The sequence below is a fragment of the Opisthocomus hoazin genome, chromosome 13 (genome assembly GCF_030867145.1).
Source record: "Opisthocomus hoazin isolate bOpiHoa1 chromosome 13, bOpiHoa1.hap1, whole genome shotgun sequence".
In the NCBI taxonomy this organism is placed as follows: Eukaryota; Metazoa; Chordata; class Aves; order Opisthocomiformes; family Opisthocomidae; genus Opisthocomus; species Opisthocomus hoazin.
The window spans coordinates 5,360,383-5,375,360 of NC_134426.1; the positions used below are offsets into that span (position 1 = coordinate 5,360,383).

At 50.9% G+C, this 14,978-nt stretch overlaps 1 protein-coding gene and 1 pseudogene across 1 annotated transcript; one reads left to right on the forward strand and one right to left on the reverse strand.

Moving 5' to 3' along the window:
- Window positions 1-2,526: 2,526 nt before the first annotated feature.
- Window positions 2,527-3,486, forward strand: LOC142363056 (olfactory receptor 14A16-like). Its single transcript, XM_075434998.1, has one exon. The coding sequence runs from the start codon at window positions 2,527-2,529 to the stop codon at window positions 3,484-3,486; it is 960 nt and encodes a 319-aa protein (XP_075291113.1).
- A 7,707-nt stretch (window positions 3,487-11,193) lies between these two features.
- Window positions 11,194-14,410, reverse strand: LOC142363057 (olfactory receptor 14J1-like; annotated as a pseudogene).
- Window positions 14,411-14,978: the final 568 nt, after the last annotated feature.

Below are 14,978 nucleotides of genomic sequence, written 5' to 3' on the forward strand. Positions count from 1 at the left end.
TTTTGGACCACCACTGTCACGTCCGACGTCACCATGTGTCTGTGTGCGAGCACCTGAGGCCCATCTGAATACAAACACAGGGCGCAGAGCAGGAGCTCGCACGCAGGCCACTCTTTTGTGCGCTTCTGAACTGAACCAAGAGGTTTGCTTGGGAGTGTGGGGTGCATGGGAGGAGCTGGATCGCGCTTCAGCCCAAGGGGTTCCAACATGGGGTGAGATGTCTGTGTCTCACCGGCTGAATCCGTGCCTTGCACAGGGGAAGCCAACCGCTCCCTTTCCCTGTCTGTGTGTCTTTTTCTTATGGTACAGGAATGGACATGTCCAGAGAGGAACATTTCCACATCTTGCAGTCAGCCAGGCTCTGGCAGGACAAACCATGCTGCTGCAACCAGTCTCTCTCCACGGTTTAGTGAGGGATTGTCCATGATTACTTGAATTGACTTCAAGACATAATCCCCTGGAAGGACCTTGCTGACTATTGGGAGCTGCCAGCCTTTGGAGCCCCAAGGATACCTCGAGGGAGCCCGGAGTGGGCAGAGGAAGTACCACCTTGGCTGGTTCTCTGCTGCTGAGCTGGGTTGGGCTCCTGGGATGGAGGGAGCTCATGGCAACCAGGTAACACAGAACAGACACAGCTGTGCCCAGGAGCAGCTCCTCTGCAAAGCACAGCAGGGCTGAGGGCACTGCCTGCAGGTGGCAAGTGGAGAAGAGCCAGACAGAGAGACCTTAAAGGCAGTCTGGGCTTGGAAGACAGCTGAGAGCTCACTGGTGGAGAAATCTTCCCAGTCCTTAACACAGTCAGTCTCTGGCTGAAGGGCAGTGTAGGTGAGTAGCCTGCAATTACCTGACAGAGCTGGCTGGTGTGAGGAGAAGGATGTGCTCCTCAGCAGGGCCTCCTTTCTGCATGGTCAGAGGGACAGGGCACCACAGCTGCCTCCTCCCGGCTGCAGGGCTGTGAATTCTGGTGTGCAGCCAGGGGTGCCCGGGGCTGTCCTTCAGAGCAGGGTCCCTGCAACCCATGGGGTCTGTGTGCTGGGGCAGGGACTGCCTCCTGCCAGGGCCAGCACTCATCCTGCCTAGGGAGCTCATCATGACGCTACAGGGAGAAGCTGTTGGTAGAAGGAATGACCCCAGGCAGGGAAGGGGAGCGTCTTCTGCTGTAGAGTGGGACCTGTGTCGGTGAGGGCTGCTCTCCACTCCAAACCCCCCTGAGGACATTTGTAGAGGGTGCTTTTGAAGGACATTGAGGCACCATTCACCTTCTAGGAAAGGATTCTGTGCTTTCAGTTTTCTGCTCTTGGTTGACTGGGTGGGCAGTGGGAGATTGGAGCACTGGGCACAAACTGAAGCATAGGAAGTTCCAGCTGAACATCAGGAAGAGCTGTTTTACTCTGAGGGTGATGGAGCCCTGGAACAGGCTGTCCAGAGGGGTTGTGGAGTCTCCTTCTCTGGAGATATTCAAAACCTGCCTGGATGTGGTCCTGTGCAACCTGCTTTAGGTGACCCTGCTTTGGCAAGGGGGGTTGGACAAGCTGATCTCCAGAGGTCCCTTCCAGCCCCCACCATTCTGTGACTCCGTGGTTCTGTGAGATGCAAATTTATTTTTCTGTTTTGGAGAAGGCACTGAAACCCTAGTTCTTGTTAGCATCTTTCTGAGCTGCTTCTTAGACACCCCCCAAACACAGAGATGTCCCTGGGCAGTGCCCCACTGCCAGGAGATGTCTGCAGGGCAGAGCTGAGCACACAGCCGGTGAGTTGGATTCTGTGAGCATTGACAGGGAGCAGATCCAGGGACAGAGAAACAGCTCTCACAAGGGAGAGCGGCAGGCAGCAGAGACACGGGCAGGGAGAGAGAGGGAGCTGCTACCAGAGATGTCGTGGAAGTGGGGATTCGAGCACCTCCCTGCCATCCTTTGCAGTGCAGACACATTACCCAACACAAACCCCTGGTCTCCTCTGCTACCCAACAGAAACTTTGTCCCCAGAGCTGTGGGGTCCAGGTCATGAGACAGCGCCTCGCTAGCTAGACCTTCAGATGAAAGATTCCTGGGAAATGGGACACAAAAAGAGATGCTCAAAACACTTGCCCTACAGTGTCATCATCCGAGTGGCAGCGAAGACAATTGCATAAGGAGAAGAATTCACAGCAAGTCCATATGCCTCTGTCCTTGCTTCATTCTTTCTGGAGCATTGCAGTGTTCTTCCCTGTTTCTCCACTTGTCTGTGGTGCTCCTGCTCTCTGGGGCAGGGCTGGGAATGTGGGTCAGTTTTTGTTCTGACACCGATGCTGGTGGCCCTAACCCAGAGAAATTCTCATGGACAGCAGGTGCCCAAGTTGCACTTAAAACTCTGATGAACAATACCACTCAATTGGTAGCAACAGACAAGGAACTGACTCATTCCTCTCTCTGCTCGGTGAGGGGGGTTACTGTGCATAATGGTATGTTTTTCTGCTGAGAGAAATCTCCCCCTAAACTGTCATCGTCTTTTTCTCCTTGGACAGGTCCCCATGCCCAGAGGTGGTAAATGGCCAATGAAACTTCTGTCACTGAGTTCCTCCTCCTAGCATTCGCAGACACACGGGAGCTGCAGCTCTTGCACTTCTGGCTCTTCCTGGGCATCTACCTGGCTGCCCTCCTCAGCAACGGCCTCATCATCACCGCTATAGCCTGTGACCACCGTCTCCACACACCCATGTACTTCTTCCTCCTCAACCTCTCCCTCCTCGACCTGGCCTCCATCTCCACCACTGTGCCCAAATCCATGGCCAACTCTCTCCGGGACACCAGAGCCGTTTCCTACTCAGGATGTTCTACACAGTTTTTTTTCTTTTCCCTTTTGATATCAGCAGAATTTTTTCTTCTCACCATCATGGCCTATGACCGCTATGTTGCCATTTGCAAACCCCTGCACTATGGGACCCTCCTGGGAATCAGAGCTTGTGTCCACATGGCAGCAGCTGCCTGGGGCACTGGATTCCTCTATGCTGTGCTGCACACTGCCAACACATTTTCTATACCTTTCTGCCAAGGCAATGCTGTGGACCAGTTCTTCTGTGAAATCCCCCAGATCCTCAAGCTCTCCTGCTCAGATGCCTACCTCAGGGAAACTGGTCTTGTCATGTTTAATGCATTTGTATTTTGGTGCTGTTTTGTTTTCATTGTGCTGTCCTATGTGCAGATCTTCAGGGCTGTGCTGAGGATCCCCTCTGAGCAGGGACAGCACAAAGCCTTTTCCACGTGCCTCCCTCACCTGGCCGTGTTCTCCCTGTTTATCAGCACTGGCACATTTGCCTACCTGAAGCCCCCCTCCATCTCCTCCCCATCCCTGGATGTGGTGGTGGCTGTTCTGTACTCGGTGGTTCCTCCAGCAGTGAACCCCCTCATCTACAGCATGAGGAATCAGGAGCTGAAGGCATCCATCAGAAAAGTTATTTCAGAGATGCTTCTCATTTGCCATAAATTTTCCATCACTCTTTGGGAATGACTCTCATGGTGCCCCACTGTAGGCCTAAACTTTGTTTGCTGTTTTGTCTTATATTTTTATTATTATCTCTATTATTAATAATTTTTAATATTTTCCTGCATAAATGTCTGAATGAATCTTAATTCTCTTGAGGAATGGACCTTTTCTAACCTGGATGTAATATAAAGTTGTGTGTTTAACTGGGACAGAGCTGACGCTCTCCTAACATTTCCGAAATAAAATGTGACCACACCAGTGCACTGACTGAAATTTGGGCTCTTCTTCCAAGGCTGATGCCAATAACAGGCCCAAGAAATGTCACACCAAAGGGCCTATTTCTCCTTGGAATTGGAAGAGTAAATCTTCTGGTCCCATTGGAAGCTGTTAGAGACCAAGGGTTGGAGTCTGAACTCACCCGTTGGTGCGTGGTGACCGTGGAGATGGGGAATGGTCAGTGAGGTGTACCCAGGGCTTTCTTTGATACGACTGTGCAGAACAAATTCTCCAGGAAGGTAATCTGGAGCTTCCTGGGAGCCTTGAGGTTTTACGGGGACAGCATGCGCCTGGACTAAGTCCTGGCTGAAGCCCCGCTAAGGGAGCGATCACCCAAGGTGGAGTCACTCAAACAGAAAGTGCAAAATACCAATATCTGCAAGCAAAAAAAGATGGACATACTTGACCACACACAGACCAACTCTAACAGGGAACAGCACCTTTGCAGCCACCACTCCAACAACAGAGCACATACAACCATGGAGTACACAACGGTCCCCATGCTGCTCCCTTCTCAGTCTGACCTGGTGTAAAGGTCATGAGTGGTCTCTTCATCCTCTGCAGCCTTTACCCATGGGCACACACCCCCATGATCCCTCCAATGTGGGTCTGAGTTTTGGGTCTGCCCAGGTGTCCTGTCCAGTCTTGGAGCCACTACCGTTTTGGCAACTTCAGCCTTGGGTATCTCCACATCCTGGTGTCCTCCTCTTCCAGCCAGCCCCGCATAAATTTGGCCGGCAACGCATGTACAGAATTTCATTTGCACACACACACAAGCAAGCTCACACAGCAAATAACCAGGAGCAGAGTTAAATCAGAAGGCAGGACACACACAGGGTTTGGACAGCTCAGGATGAGCAGCCCCTTGCACACTGCAGCTGGACCCTTGGATCCCTCTCCTATTATCATCCACAGGATTCATTGTTCCACTCCACTTGGATCTATCCCTTTCTCTGCTGCAGTCCCCTCCGCAGTTAACAACTCTCACCAATTATGTTTTCCCCAACAGTCTCTGGTTTGTTCTGCTGGTACCATCATTTGATAGTTGGGATACCATTGCCTAGGTCATCTGGGCCTCAAATGGCATCACTGCTGGGCTACCCTGGCACCACTGGCCTTGCAAGACTTGACGACGCAGAAGCTCCCCAGTGCTCCCCTCCAGTTGTCCATGCAGTTTGGCCTTTTCTCAGGTCTCTGCTCTTCAACCAGTTATGAGATCCAGCTGGGACACATGGTTCTGCTTGCACTTCTAGTCCCTTCTCACACAGGTCTCTGTCACATCCTGCAGTTTCCCACACCATGTTCCATATTTGCCCGTGACACATACAGGTGGCTTCACCCGAGAGCAGGGCCTCCCCAGGGACACAGTCATTGCTCTGCAGCCTTCCCATCTGGTGTCCTTGATGACCTCGCAACGTTTGTCTGTTCCTGTTAAACCACTTTGCTGTCATGAAGTGACCTAACAAGCAACAGCCCAAACACTTTGGCTTTGCTTAACTCTGCGCCTCTGTCCTGGGTTTGGCCAGGACAGGGTTAATTTTCACCGGAATCCAGGAAGGGGCACAGCCAGGTGGGCTGACCCAACCCCAACCTGGCCAAACAGAGCCGGGTATTCCATACCATGTGCCGTCATGCGGGCTTCCGGTGGGGGGGTGCGGGGCGGCGGGAACTCACTCGCGGCTCGGGAGCGCACAGTGGCAGCAGTGAAGGAGAGCGGCTCTGTGGGCTGTGCGGTTTGTGTTGTGTTTTCTCCTTATCTGTATCTTTGTTGTTGTTGTTCCTTTTGTTTGCTGTTCTGTTAAACTGCCCTTATCCCAACCCACCAGTTTCTGCCTGTTTCTTTCCATTCTCCTACGCAACCCGGTGAGGGGAGGGGCGGCCGCGTGGCGCTTTTGTTAACGGTAGCAGCCAAACTATAACATTAAATATGGTGCCCAGGCGTGGGGCGGGGATAACGGCAGGGCTGAGCAGTGTGTGTTAAAACAGCTTTCTTAGATTTTGGTAAAATTTATTATACGCATTTACTGTGTCAGTTAAAGTCGCCGATAAAAATGTTTCTGACTTTGATCAAATGACTTTGCAAAGTAAATCCTTACTTGCTGTATGTGTTCTTCGCCGTGCTGTTTGTTACCTCGGGGAAAAAGATCAGGATGAGGATTTTGCTGTACTGTACGATATCGACTTATGACATGATAACAACACTGTGCATGAAATCAGGCTTGTATTTTCATGCGGCACTGCGGTCGTTTCCGTACCTCGGATCCTATGTCTTAGAATTTGTGAATAATCAAACCTAGTCTGTGGGGAAAAGCAGAGGGGATACCTTCCCCCACTCTTTTGCCCCCCCCCCCCCTTCAGACTGGTCCTAACAGCTTTTGAGAATTTTGAGTACTCGTGGGATGCTCAGGCCAGCACTCTCCTATTGTTCTGCCTCCTGAATGAGTTTTGGGTCTTGTTTAGAGTTAAACAAGTAAAGAACATCGTGCAGAGACCTGCCCCAGGGCCGGATAGCTGTGAGTGGCTGGGTGTGTGGGACAGCATGGGCAGGTGTCTAGGGCAGTGGGCACCCCCAGTGTGTTTTAAACTCACCCCTGAGCAAGACCAGAATCCAGAAAAACTAGTAAAATATCTGCAAAAAGTGTGCTGCCACCCTGGGAACTCCAGAGAGACACAAATCACCGCAATGTGCTGGGGTCTGGCCCACGCCTACCGAGCCCTGTTCAACCTGATTCAGTGCCCTAAAGGGAAAAGGGGAGGAAACGAAGCAGCAGGCACTGTGACTGGCACTGCTCCCCCAGCCGGCCCTGCAGCCCCTCCAGCCCAGCAGGCAGTCACAGCCCCCCCGACCGGCACCACCGCTGCCACTGCCACAGCCGCAGGGTCTGCCTCAGTTTCCCCAGCAGGCACGACAGCTTCTCCAGCCCCAGTTCCAGCTGCAGGCATCGCAGCGGAGCTCAATGACCAACCTGTGCCGGCAGCAGTCGCCCCCGTAAAACTAAAGAAAGATGCAAAGAGAGCAGATCGCTCCGGGAGGGATGACGATGAGCCAGGGTCATCGCGGGAGATAGAGACAGAGATCATCACCCAGTCCCTGTCCCTGGGCGAGCTGCCAGACATGCGGAAAGATTTCAGCCGCCAGCCAGGCAAGCACATTGTCACCTGGCTGCTGCGGTGCTGGGATAACGGGGCCAGCAGCTTGGAATGAGAAGGCAAGGAAGCCAAGCAGCTGGGATCCCTGACCAGGGATGGGGGCATTGACAAGGCCATTGGGAAGAAAGACCAAGTCCTCAGCCTCTGGAGGAGACTTCTGTCAGGCGTGAGGGAGAGGTACCCCTTCAGTGACGATTTTGTATGCTATCCTGGCAAGTGGACCAATATGGAGAGGGGTGTTCAGTACTTGAGAGAATGGCTAGGTTTTAATCAAAAAGTTTATCCTTCTTTAGTCTGGACAATTCTTACTACAATATTACTGGTACAAAACATGACAATTATAACAGTGATAACAGACTGTGACAGGGTTATTTAACAATTAACTTTAGACAATTTATTTATTTATGGACTATTCTCACCCAAAATCAGATCCCCATGAGGTACCCATCGGAATTCCCCATTCCTCCGCATTACCCACCAGGTACACCCAGGACCTAGAGGAAAAGCAACCCTGCCGACGGGCTTGCCATTGCCCGAGGCAGGACTAACCAAAATTGTCTTCCCTAACATGCTCTGCAAGTGCACTACAGGGACTTTATCACCTTCTACGGGGCGCTGAGGTTTTGACTGGGCAGGACTAGCCCGGTTGGTGGACCCTCTGGTGTTAAACAACCAGGTGGCCTTTGCTAAATGAGTGTCCCAATTTTTGAAAGTCCCACCCCCCATTGCCCTCAAAGTGGTTTTTAGCAGCCCATTGTACCGTTCCATCTTTCCCAAGGCTGGTGCATGGTAGGGGATGTGATACACCCACTCGATACCGTGTTCTTTGGCCCAGGTGTCTATGAGACTGTTACAAAAGTGAGTCCCGTTGTCCGACTCAATTCTTTCGGGAGTGCCCTGTCGCCACAGGACTTGTTTTTCCAGGCCCAGGATGGTATTCCGGGTGGTGGCATGGGGCACAGGGTAGGTTTCCAGCCATCTGGTGGTGGCCTCCACCATTGTGAGCACACAGCACTTGCCTTGGCGGGTTTGTGGCAGTGTGATGTAGTCAATCTGCCAAGCCTCCCCATATTTATATTTTAGCCATCATCCTCCATACCACTGAGGCTTTACCCGCTTGGCTTGCTTGATTGCAGCGCATGTCTCACATTCATGGATAACCTGTGCGATGGTGTCCATGCTCAAGTCCACCCCTCGGTCACGAGCCCATCTGTATGTCGCGTCTCTTCCTTGGTGGCCCGAGGTGTCATGGGCCCACCGAGCTATAAACAGTTCACCCTTCTGTTGCCAGTCCAGATCCACCTGAGCCACTTCAATCTTGGCAGCCGGATCTACCTGGTGGTTGTTTTGATGTTCCTCAGTGGCCCGGCTTTCAGGGACGTGGGTGTCCACGTGACGGACTTTTACAACCAACTGCTCCAGACGGGCAGCAATATCTTGCCACAATGGGGCAGCCCACACAGGTTTGCCTCTGCGCTGCCAGTTGTTCTTCTTCCACTGCTGCAGCCACCCCCACAAGGCATTGGCCACCATCCAAGAGTCGGTGTAAAGACAGAGCACTGGCCACTTCTCTCGACTGGCAATGTCTAAAGAAAGCTGGATGGCTTTCACCTCTGCAAACTGGCTGGACTCACCTTCTCCCTCGGCAGTTTCTGCGAGTTGTCGTGTAGGGCTCCATACAGCAGCCTTCCACCTCCGCTGCTTCCCCACAATGCGACAGGACCCATCCATGAACAGGGCATACTGTTTCTTATCTTCTGGCAGCTGGTTATACAGTGGGGCCTCTTCAGCATGTATCATCTCCTCCTTTGGTGATACTCCAAAATCTTTGCCTTCTGGACAGTGCATTATGACTTCAAGAATTCCTGGGTGACTGGGGTTTCCCACGTGGGCCCGCTGTGCGATCAGTGTGACTCAGTTAATCCACTCCACTTTCGCCCCATGTTCAGTCTGTTCTGTCTGTGACAGTAATTGGTGAGTGATGTCTCCCTGTCCTTGTCTTGACCCTCGAGCCCTTCATCATATTTCCTCTCCTTTGTCCAGTCGAGGAGGGGGAGTGATAGAGAGGTTTTCGGTGGGCTCCTGGTTTTTATCCAAGCCAAATCAAAACAGACAGCAATCAGTTTTCAGAGGCATGACTGACCCATCATCAATCCATGCTGACTGCTTTTGGACGTGTTCTTCTTTTTTAGGTGCACAGAAATGCCAAAGTGACCTTGTACAGCCTAGGGTTCCCTGGGTTGACTTTCTGACCTCTTTCAACATCAGGCGCAACATTGCCTTGTCCTCATTCACAAGAGCCCTGGACCAATGCCAGGAAGTTTGGAAAGGGATATTCCAAAGGAATGTCGATCTTCACTGATAACTTCATAACAAATATTCTCTAATTTCTCTAATTTTTCATATATTTTCACCTGTCTGGACTATTTCCAAAGTAATTTTTTCAGAGGCAGGCTGCCTAGACAAAGGCCCTTTCCATTATTGTCCAGTTTTCTCCTCCCTTTACTCTTTGTTCATTCAGATTCCTGGCACATACTGAGCCACTGTTTTCACATCAGGAAGTTAAAAGTTTGCCTGCCTTTCAGTAGTCTAATTGTCTCCTTAGCCAACTCTTTAATTAGGTTTATAACTAATTTTTTTTTCCTCTACCTAGCTACAATATTTCTCAGAAGATTATGCCTTACAGGAAAGAAACCTCATTAGAAGTAAGTTGTAATTACCGCATGTTTGCACTGTGTGTTTTGTTTATGGAACTTGATTGTGCTTTAATTTTTCCTTTCTTGCAAATAGCCAAGCTCCTGCTGTGCCTGTGTGCAGCCAGCTCTCTGTGGAGAGGAGGTGGGAGATGGTGCAATGGAGCTGTAACATCCAGCTGCAGAGATCAGTGGAGAAGTCTGATGCTGCAAGGAACAGTGACACAAGTCCCAGGTCGCTGAGGAGAGAAATGTTGAGGTTTGGGAGGTGAGGAGCAAAGTTGTCCATAGAGTGTCAGACCTCAAGGGACTGCTTTTCCTACCTGTCCATATCTCCTGAGGAGTCACCCTGGAACAATACCACTTCTTCTGTAAACTGAAAAGCAATTTAAAATATCCTTTAAAATAATTAAATATTTTTATTAGGCACAGTCTGACATCTTCCTCCTTATCTACACTATGAAAAAACTCCAGTTATCAGTAAAAGTCTGAAAGAATTGAAGAAAGCTACATAAGCTTGTTAGCTTAGCACTTTTTGTATTTTAATGAGCCCCATGGTGTATTTGGTGTTGAGTCCATGAACCTCAGATATTGAGAGGAGATAGAAAAAACTGCTCAAGAAGTCAGAAGCAATACTCCAAGTACCTTGAAACATTGATTGGCCCCACTGCGGGCCATTACTGACCAAGCCTCCCCAGGGACTCCTTAGAGCAGAGAATTGGAGGCCTCGAATGTAGGTAGGCAAAGGCACTGTGCAGGTGGCTGCAATGCTGAGAAAACCCTTGGTCTGGTTTATGAAGCAGAAAGGCCAAGGCCTCAGCCCATGACCTGGGTGGGCAGATCTTGTACTTCACATGACCATTTATTTCAGTGATATCCTGCCCCAAACTTTCTGATCATGAGGGCATAGATGAGAGAACTTATTAGGGGCAAGAATGGTGTAGGAAAAGGGACTTCTCTGGTGAGGCTGACCAGGCCATAATTCTTCTAATACTCCTCCCTGCCTTTTTGAACTTCATGATGTTTGCAGAGGCCCACCTCTCTAGCCTTTCAAGGTCCCTCTTGAGGGCACAATGTGCATGCTTATATTTTCTACGTACAACGCAAACATAAACTTCTGACCTAGTCATTTGGTGTCCCTCCATGGAGGGAAAAACATGTCCAAAATGTAGTGAATGGTCACTGCTGGAAGTGGTGGTTGCAATTGGCTGGTCTCTGACAACTGCCCTGGGACTTCTTCCGTATTGTGTCCAGTGAGTGCAGGCAGAGACCAGACCCTTCTCTACTGGTCCTTCACGTCTCCTGGGCAAGTAGCAGGAGATTTATTCTATGCAAGGACACTGCTTTATGCTCCCAGCCTTCCGATTCACACAGTTTTGCGGTTCCTTGAGTTTTCCTCTACAGGACAATTTCCTGGGCATGTTCTTGAGACTACTGTTAGAAAGAGTCCTAAGACTTCAGGCACTAACTTGAGGAGAACACTTTTCACAACTGGAACACTGCTATGGGTGTAAGCCCTGTCACAGGACTGCCCAGTGCTTGTCCCTTCAAGATTGTTCCTGCTGTTACCGGCCTGCCACACCGCAGCACTGTGACCAAGCTGCCTGAGCATTCAGGAGTTACAGTCACACAAGGGCTCAGAAGGAGGCTATAGGGGTGTAAAGAGAGCAGCTCAGGAAAGACCAAGAGCTGGTGCTCCGTGACACTGCTGCTGCGCTGGGACTCTTTTCCCCTCCACCTCTGGAGGTATTCCTGAAGCTCTGGAGAGAGTCTTGGAGAAAGGATCTTGGACAAACTTGTGGCTACAGTGTTCCTTCTTTTCCTGAAAAACACCAGGAGCATGGCTCCTCTTTTACACAGTCTCAAAAGTCACAAAGACAGGCAGATATTGAAATAGCAGTGTGAGGAATAATGGAAGTTCTTTATAAAGAACATTATGAAAACCAAGGAAATCTAAAAATCAAACCAAACAAAACAAATTCAACGACACAAGAACAGCCTGGGACAACAGTTCACTACAATGTGAGTGATGGGCAGAAGAAGATGGGCAGTTTATTGCTGCTTAAGAAGATCCAGCCACCAGTTTCCGCACCGCATCCCTGAGCTCCTGGTTCCTCATGCTGTAGATGATGGGGTTCACTGCTGGGGGTACCACCGAGTACAACACTGTTACCACCAGATCAAGAAATGGGCACGATATGGAGGGGGGGTTCAGGTATGCAAACACTGCAGTGCTGATAAACAGGAAGACTACTGCCAGGTGAGGAAGGCACGTGGAAAATGTTTTCTGCCGTCCCTGCTCAGAGGGGATCCTCAGCACAGCCCTGAAGATCTGCACATAGGACAGCACAATGAAAACAAAACACCCCAAAACTAAAAAAATACTAACCACAACAAGCCCAGCTTCCCTGAGGTAGGAGTGTGAGCAGGAGAGCTTGAGGATCTGGGGGATTTCACGGAAGAACTGGTCCAGAGCATTGCCCAGGCAGAGAGGGATTGAAAATGTATTGGCAGTGTGCAGGAGAGAATTGAGCAAAGCACTGCCCCAGGCACCTGCTGCCATGTGGACACAAGCTCTGCTGCACAGGAGGGTCCCACAGTGTAGGGGTCTGCAGATGGCAACATAGCGGTCATAGGCCATGATGGTGAGAAGACAACACTCTGCTGCAATCAAAAAGGAAAACAGAAAGAGCTGGACAGCACATCCTGCGTAGGAGATGTCCCAGAGGGCATTTGCCACGGCTTTGGGGATAGTGGTGGAGATGGAGGCCAGGTCGAGGAGGGAGAGGTTGAGGAGGAAGAAGTACATGGGGGTGTGGAGGCGGTGGTCACAGGCTACGGTGATGATGATGAGGCCGTTGCTGAGGAGGGCAGCTAGGTAGATGCCCAGGAATAGCCAGAAGTGCAAGAGCTGCAGCTCCCGTGTGTCTGCAAATGCCAGGAGGAGGAACTGGGTGATGGAGCTGCTGTTGGAAATTTCCGGCCTCTGGGAATAGAAACACCGTCTAAGAAGGAAGAGACAGTGAGAAGTTAGGGGATTCAGTTCTGATCTGTTTTCTATAGATCCTTCCCCTGCTGCACATACCCTTCTTTCTTTTTCTAGGAGACCTTCCTTCAGATCCATAGTTGGAGCTCTAGTAGGTGCTGGCTGAAATGTGCCATGAGGAGCAGGACCTCTGCCCACAAACTGCTGAGGTGTCTGCCCTCCTCTTCGGTATTTGGATCATGTACATGGTGGGCTGGGGACCCATCCTGGTGTTTCACTTTGTCAGATGAAACTGCTGTTATTGCAAAAGGGCTTGTCAGCAACTGTACTCCCAGTGCTAAGAAACCTGGATAGCAGAAGGTAGTTTATACGGTCTCGGGTTTTCTGACAGCTCTCCTCATCTCACTTGGGGAGTGCTCTTGGTTGTCAGAAACCCTCAGTAATTCTGCTGAACTCAGGCAGAGCAGTGAGTCCTGCAAGGCAAGAGGCTTGCCTGTGTCTTAGTGCAGAGTGAGGGGAGCTGATCTGTCCCCCCTTCTTATTCCCAGCTGCCCTAGGCTAGAATTTTTCTTAGATGGAGAGTCGTCACACTCCCATGTTTTCTTCAGAAGTCACCAAACACTGCTGAAAGCAGAGGGATCCAATGCAGACCACTAAATGACTCACCCTTACTCAAGGTCCCAGCACGCCACTTCTAATCCATGACACATGTGGATTGCATCTCCAACCCAAGAGTAGTTCATCCATTGTGCGTGGCATATCTGCGTTTCTCCACTGGGACTTGCAGGAAACACAGTTTTGCTATGAGACAGATTTGCATTCTGTGGGCAGCTCACAGCTTGGATGGACACCTTAGGAAGATAGCCATGTGGCCTAAAGATGGCGTCTGATTAAGGGAAAACTAGCTTGTTCTCTGGGCTCACAGACCGCACTGCTCCCGGCCCAACAGCTTAGACACAACTGGCACACCTTATGCCCATGGACACACCTGCACAGAAGGACCCACACGATCAGTGTCTGACTGCAGCTGAAACTCCCATTCCCAGAGAGCCTGACTGACACAACAAGGGAACAACTTCAGTAACACAGGCAAGTGGAGTAAAAAGGAGAAACACAGTGAAGTTCTACATGAAAGAGTTGGAAGCAGCTGGGCACTCAGGACACCGCTACCCTCACCCAGCTGTGCACTTCCCAGACTCCAACATAGCCAGGCAGTTGCTCTCAGCCACTCAGATCCTCAGAGGGAACTGGCCAAGTGACTTGAGTGCTTGATAGTCACCCCTGCTTTGACCTTCCCCTTCACATATCCCTTGGAAAATATCCTGGGGAGATCTGGATATGTGAGCAGCCCTGGCCCATGCAGCTGTTTCTTGAAAGCAGTAGGACCCTGTCCTGCCCTACTGGGAGTTCATCCTTCCACCCAGACCTTCTCCTTACAATAACCTGAGAAACTTCCCAGGCAGGCTGAGCACTGTCCCTGACAGGCAGCAGAGTCCGTGCCCCAGCACACAGCCCCTGGGGTGCAAAGACCCTGCTCTGAAGGACAGCTTGGGGCAGTCCAGGCTGCACTTCCACCTTCCCAACCATGCAGTCATCATTGAGAGAAGGCAGCTGTCATGGCCTGTCCCTCTGAGGGTGCAGCAAGCAGTCCCTGCTTTGCAGCACATTCTCATCTTCAATAAGACACAAACTGTGATATTCCTCATGGTACATCATGCTGTAGGCTGTGGGGTGTTCCAGCTTGAGGAGATCTTTCCACAAAGTGCAGACACATTGTCCTTCATGCAGAGACTTACCATGTCAAAGGCTGAAAATATTCCTGCCCGCAGTGAGCTCTCAGCATCCTCTCACCCCACACTGCCTTTAACCTCTCTCTGCCTCACTCCTCTCCCCTCGCTGCCTGCAGGCAGTGCCCTCAGCCCTGCTGTGCTTTACAGAGGAGCTGCTCCTGGGCAGAGCTGTCTCTCTGCAGTGCTCCTCACCAGCCGTGATCTCCCTCCATCCCAGGAGCCCAGCCCAGCTCAGCAGCACAGGACCAGCCCAAGGCACCACTTCTCCCTACTCTGGGCTCCCTCGAGATGTCTTTTGGTCTTCAGGACAATTTGCTTTGAAACAAGTTGAAGCAATTACTGATGTTTCCTCCCTCAACTAGGAAGAGAGAGGAAATCTTTTCATTTCCAAAGTGTCATTTCTCCTACCACCAGAAGAGCTAGCTCCAAGGATCACATTTTCTTGTCCCATCTTTAGGCAGGACAGCCAGTGCAGGACAGGCAGGGATCTCCTCTACCCCTGCTGAGGGAAGGGAATCAGATGAATCAGTTGAGGCATCTCACCCTGGGTCTGTAGTCCTGGGGCTCAAAGGGGACTCAGCTCCCCTCAATGCCTGCCATAACCCCACAGGAGGTGGGATT

What these genes read in the sequence shown, in the direction of transcription:
- LOC142363056 (XM_075434998.1), top strand. Translation starts at nt 2,527, where the DNA reads ATGGCCAATGAAACTTCTGTCACTGAGTTCCTCCTCCTAGCATTCGCA.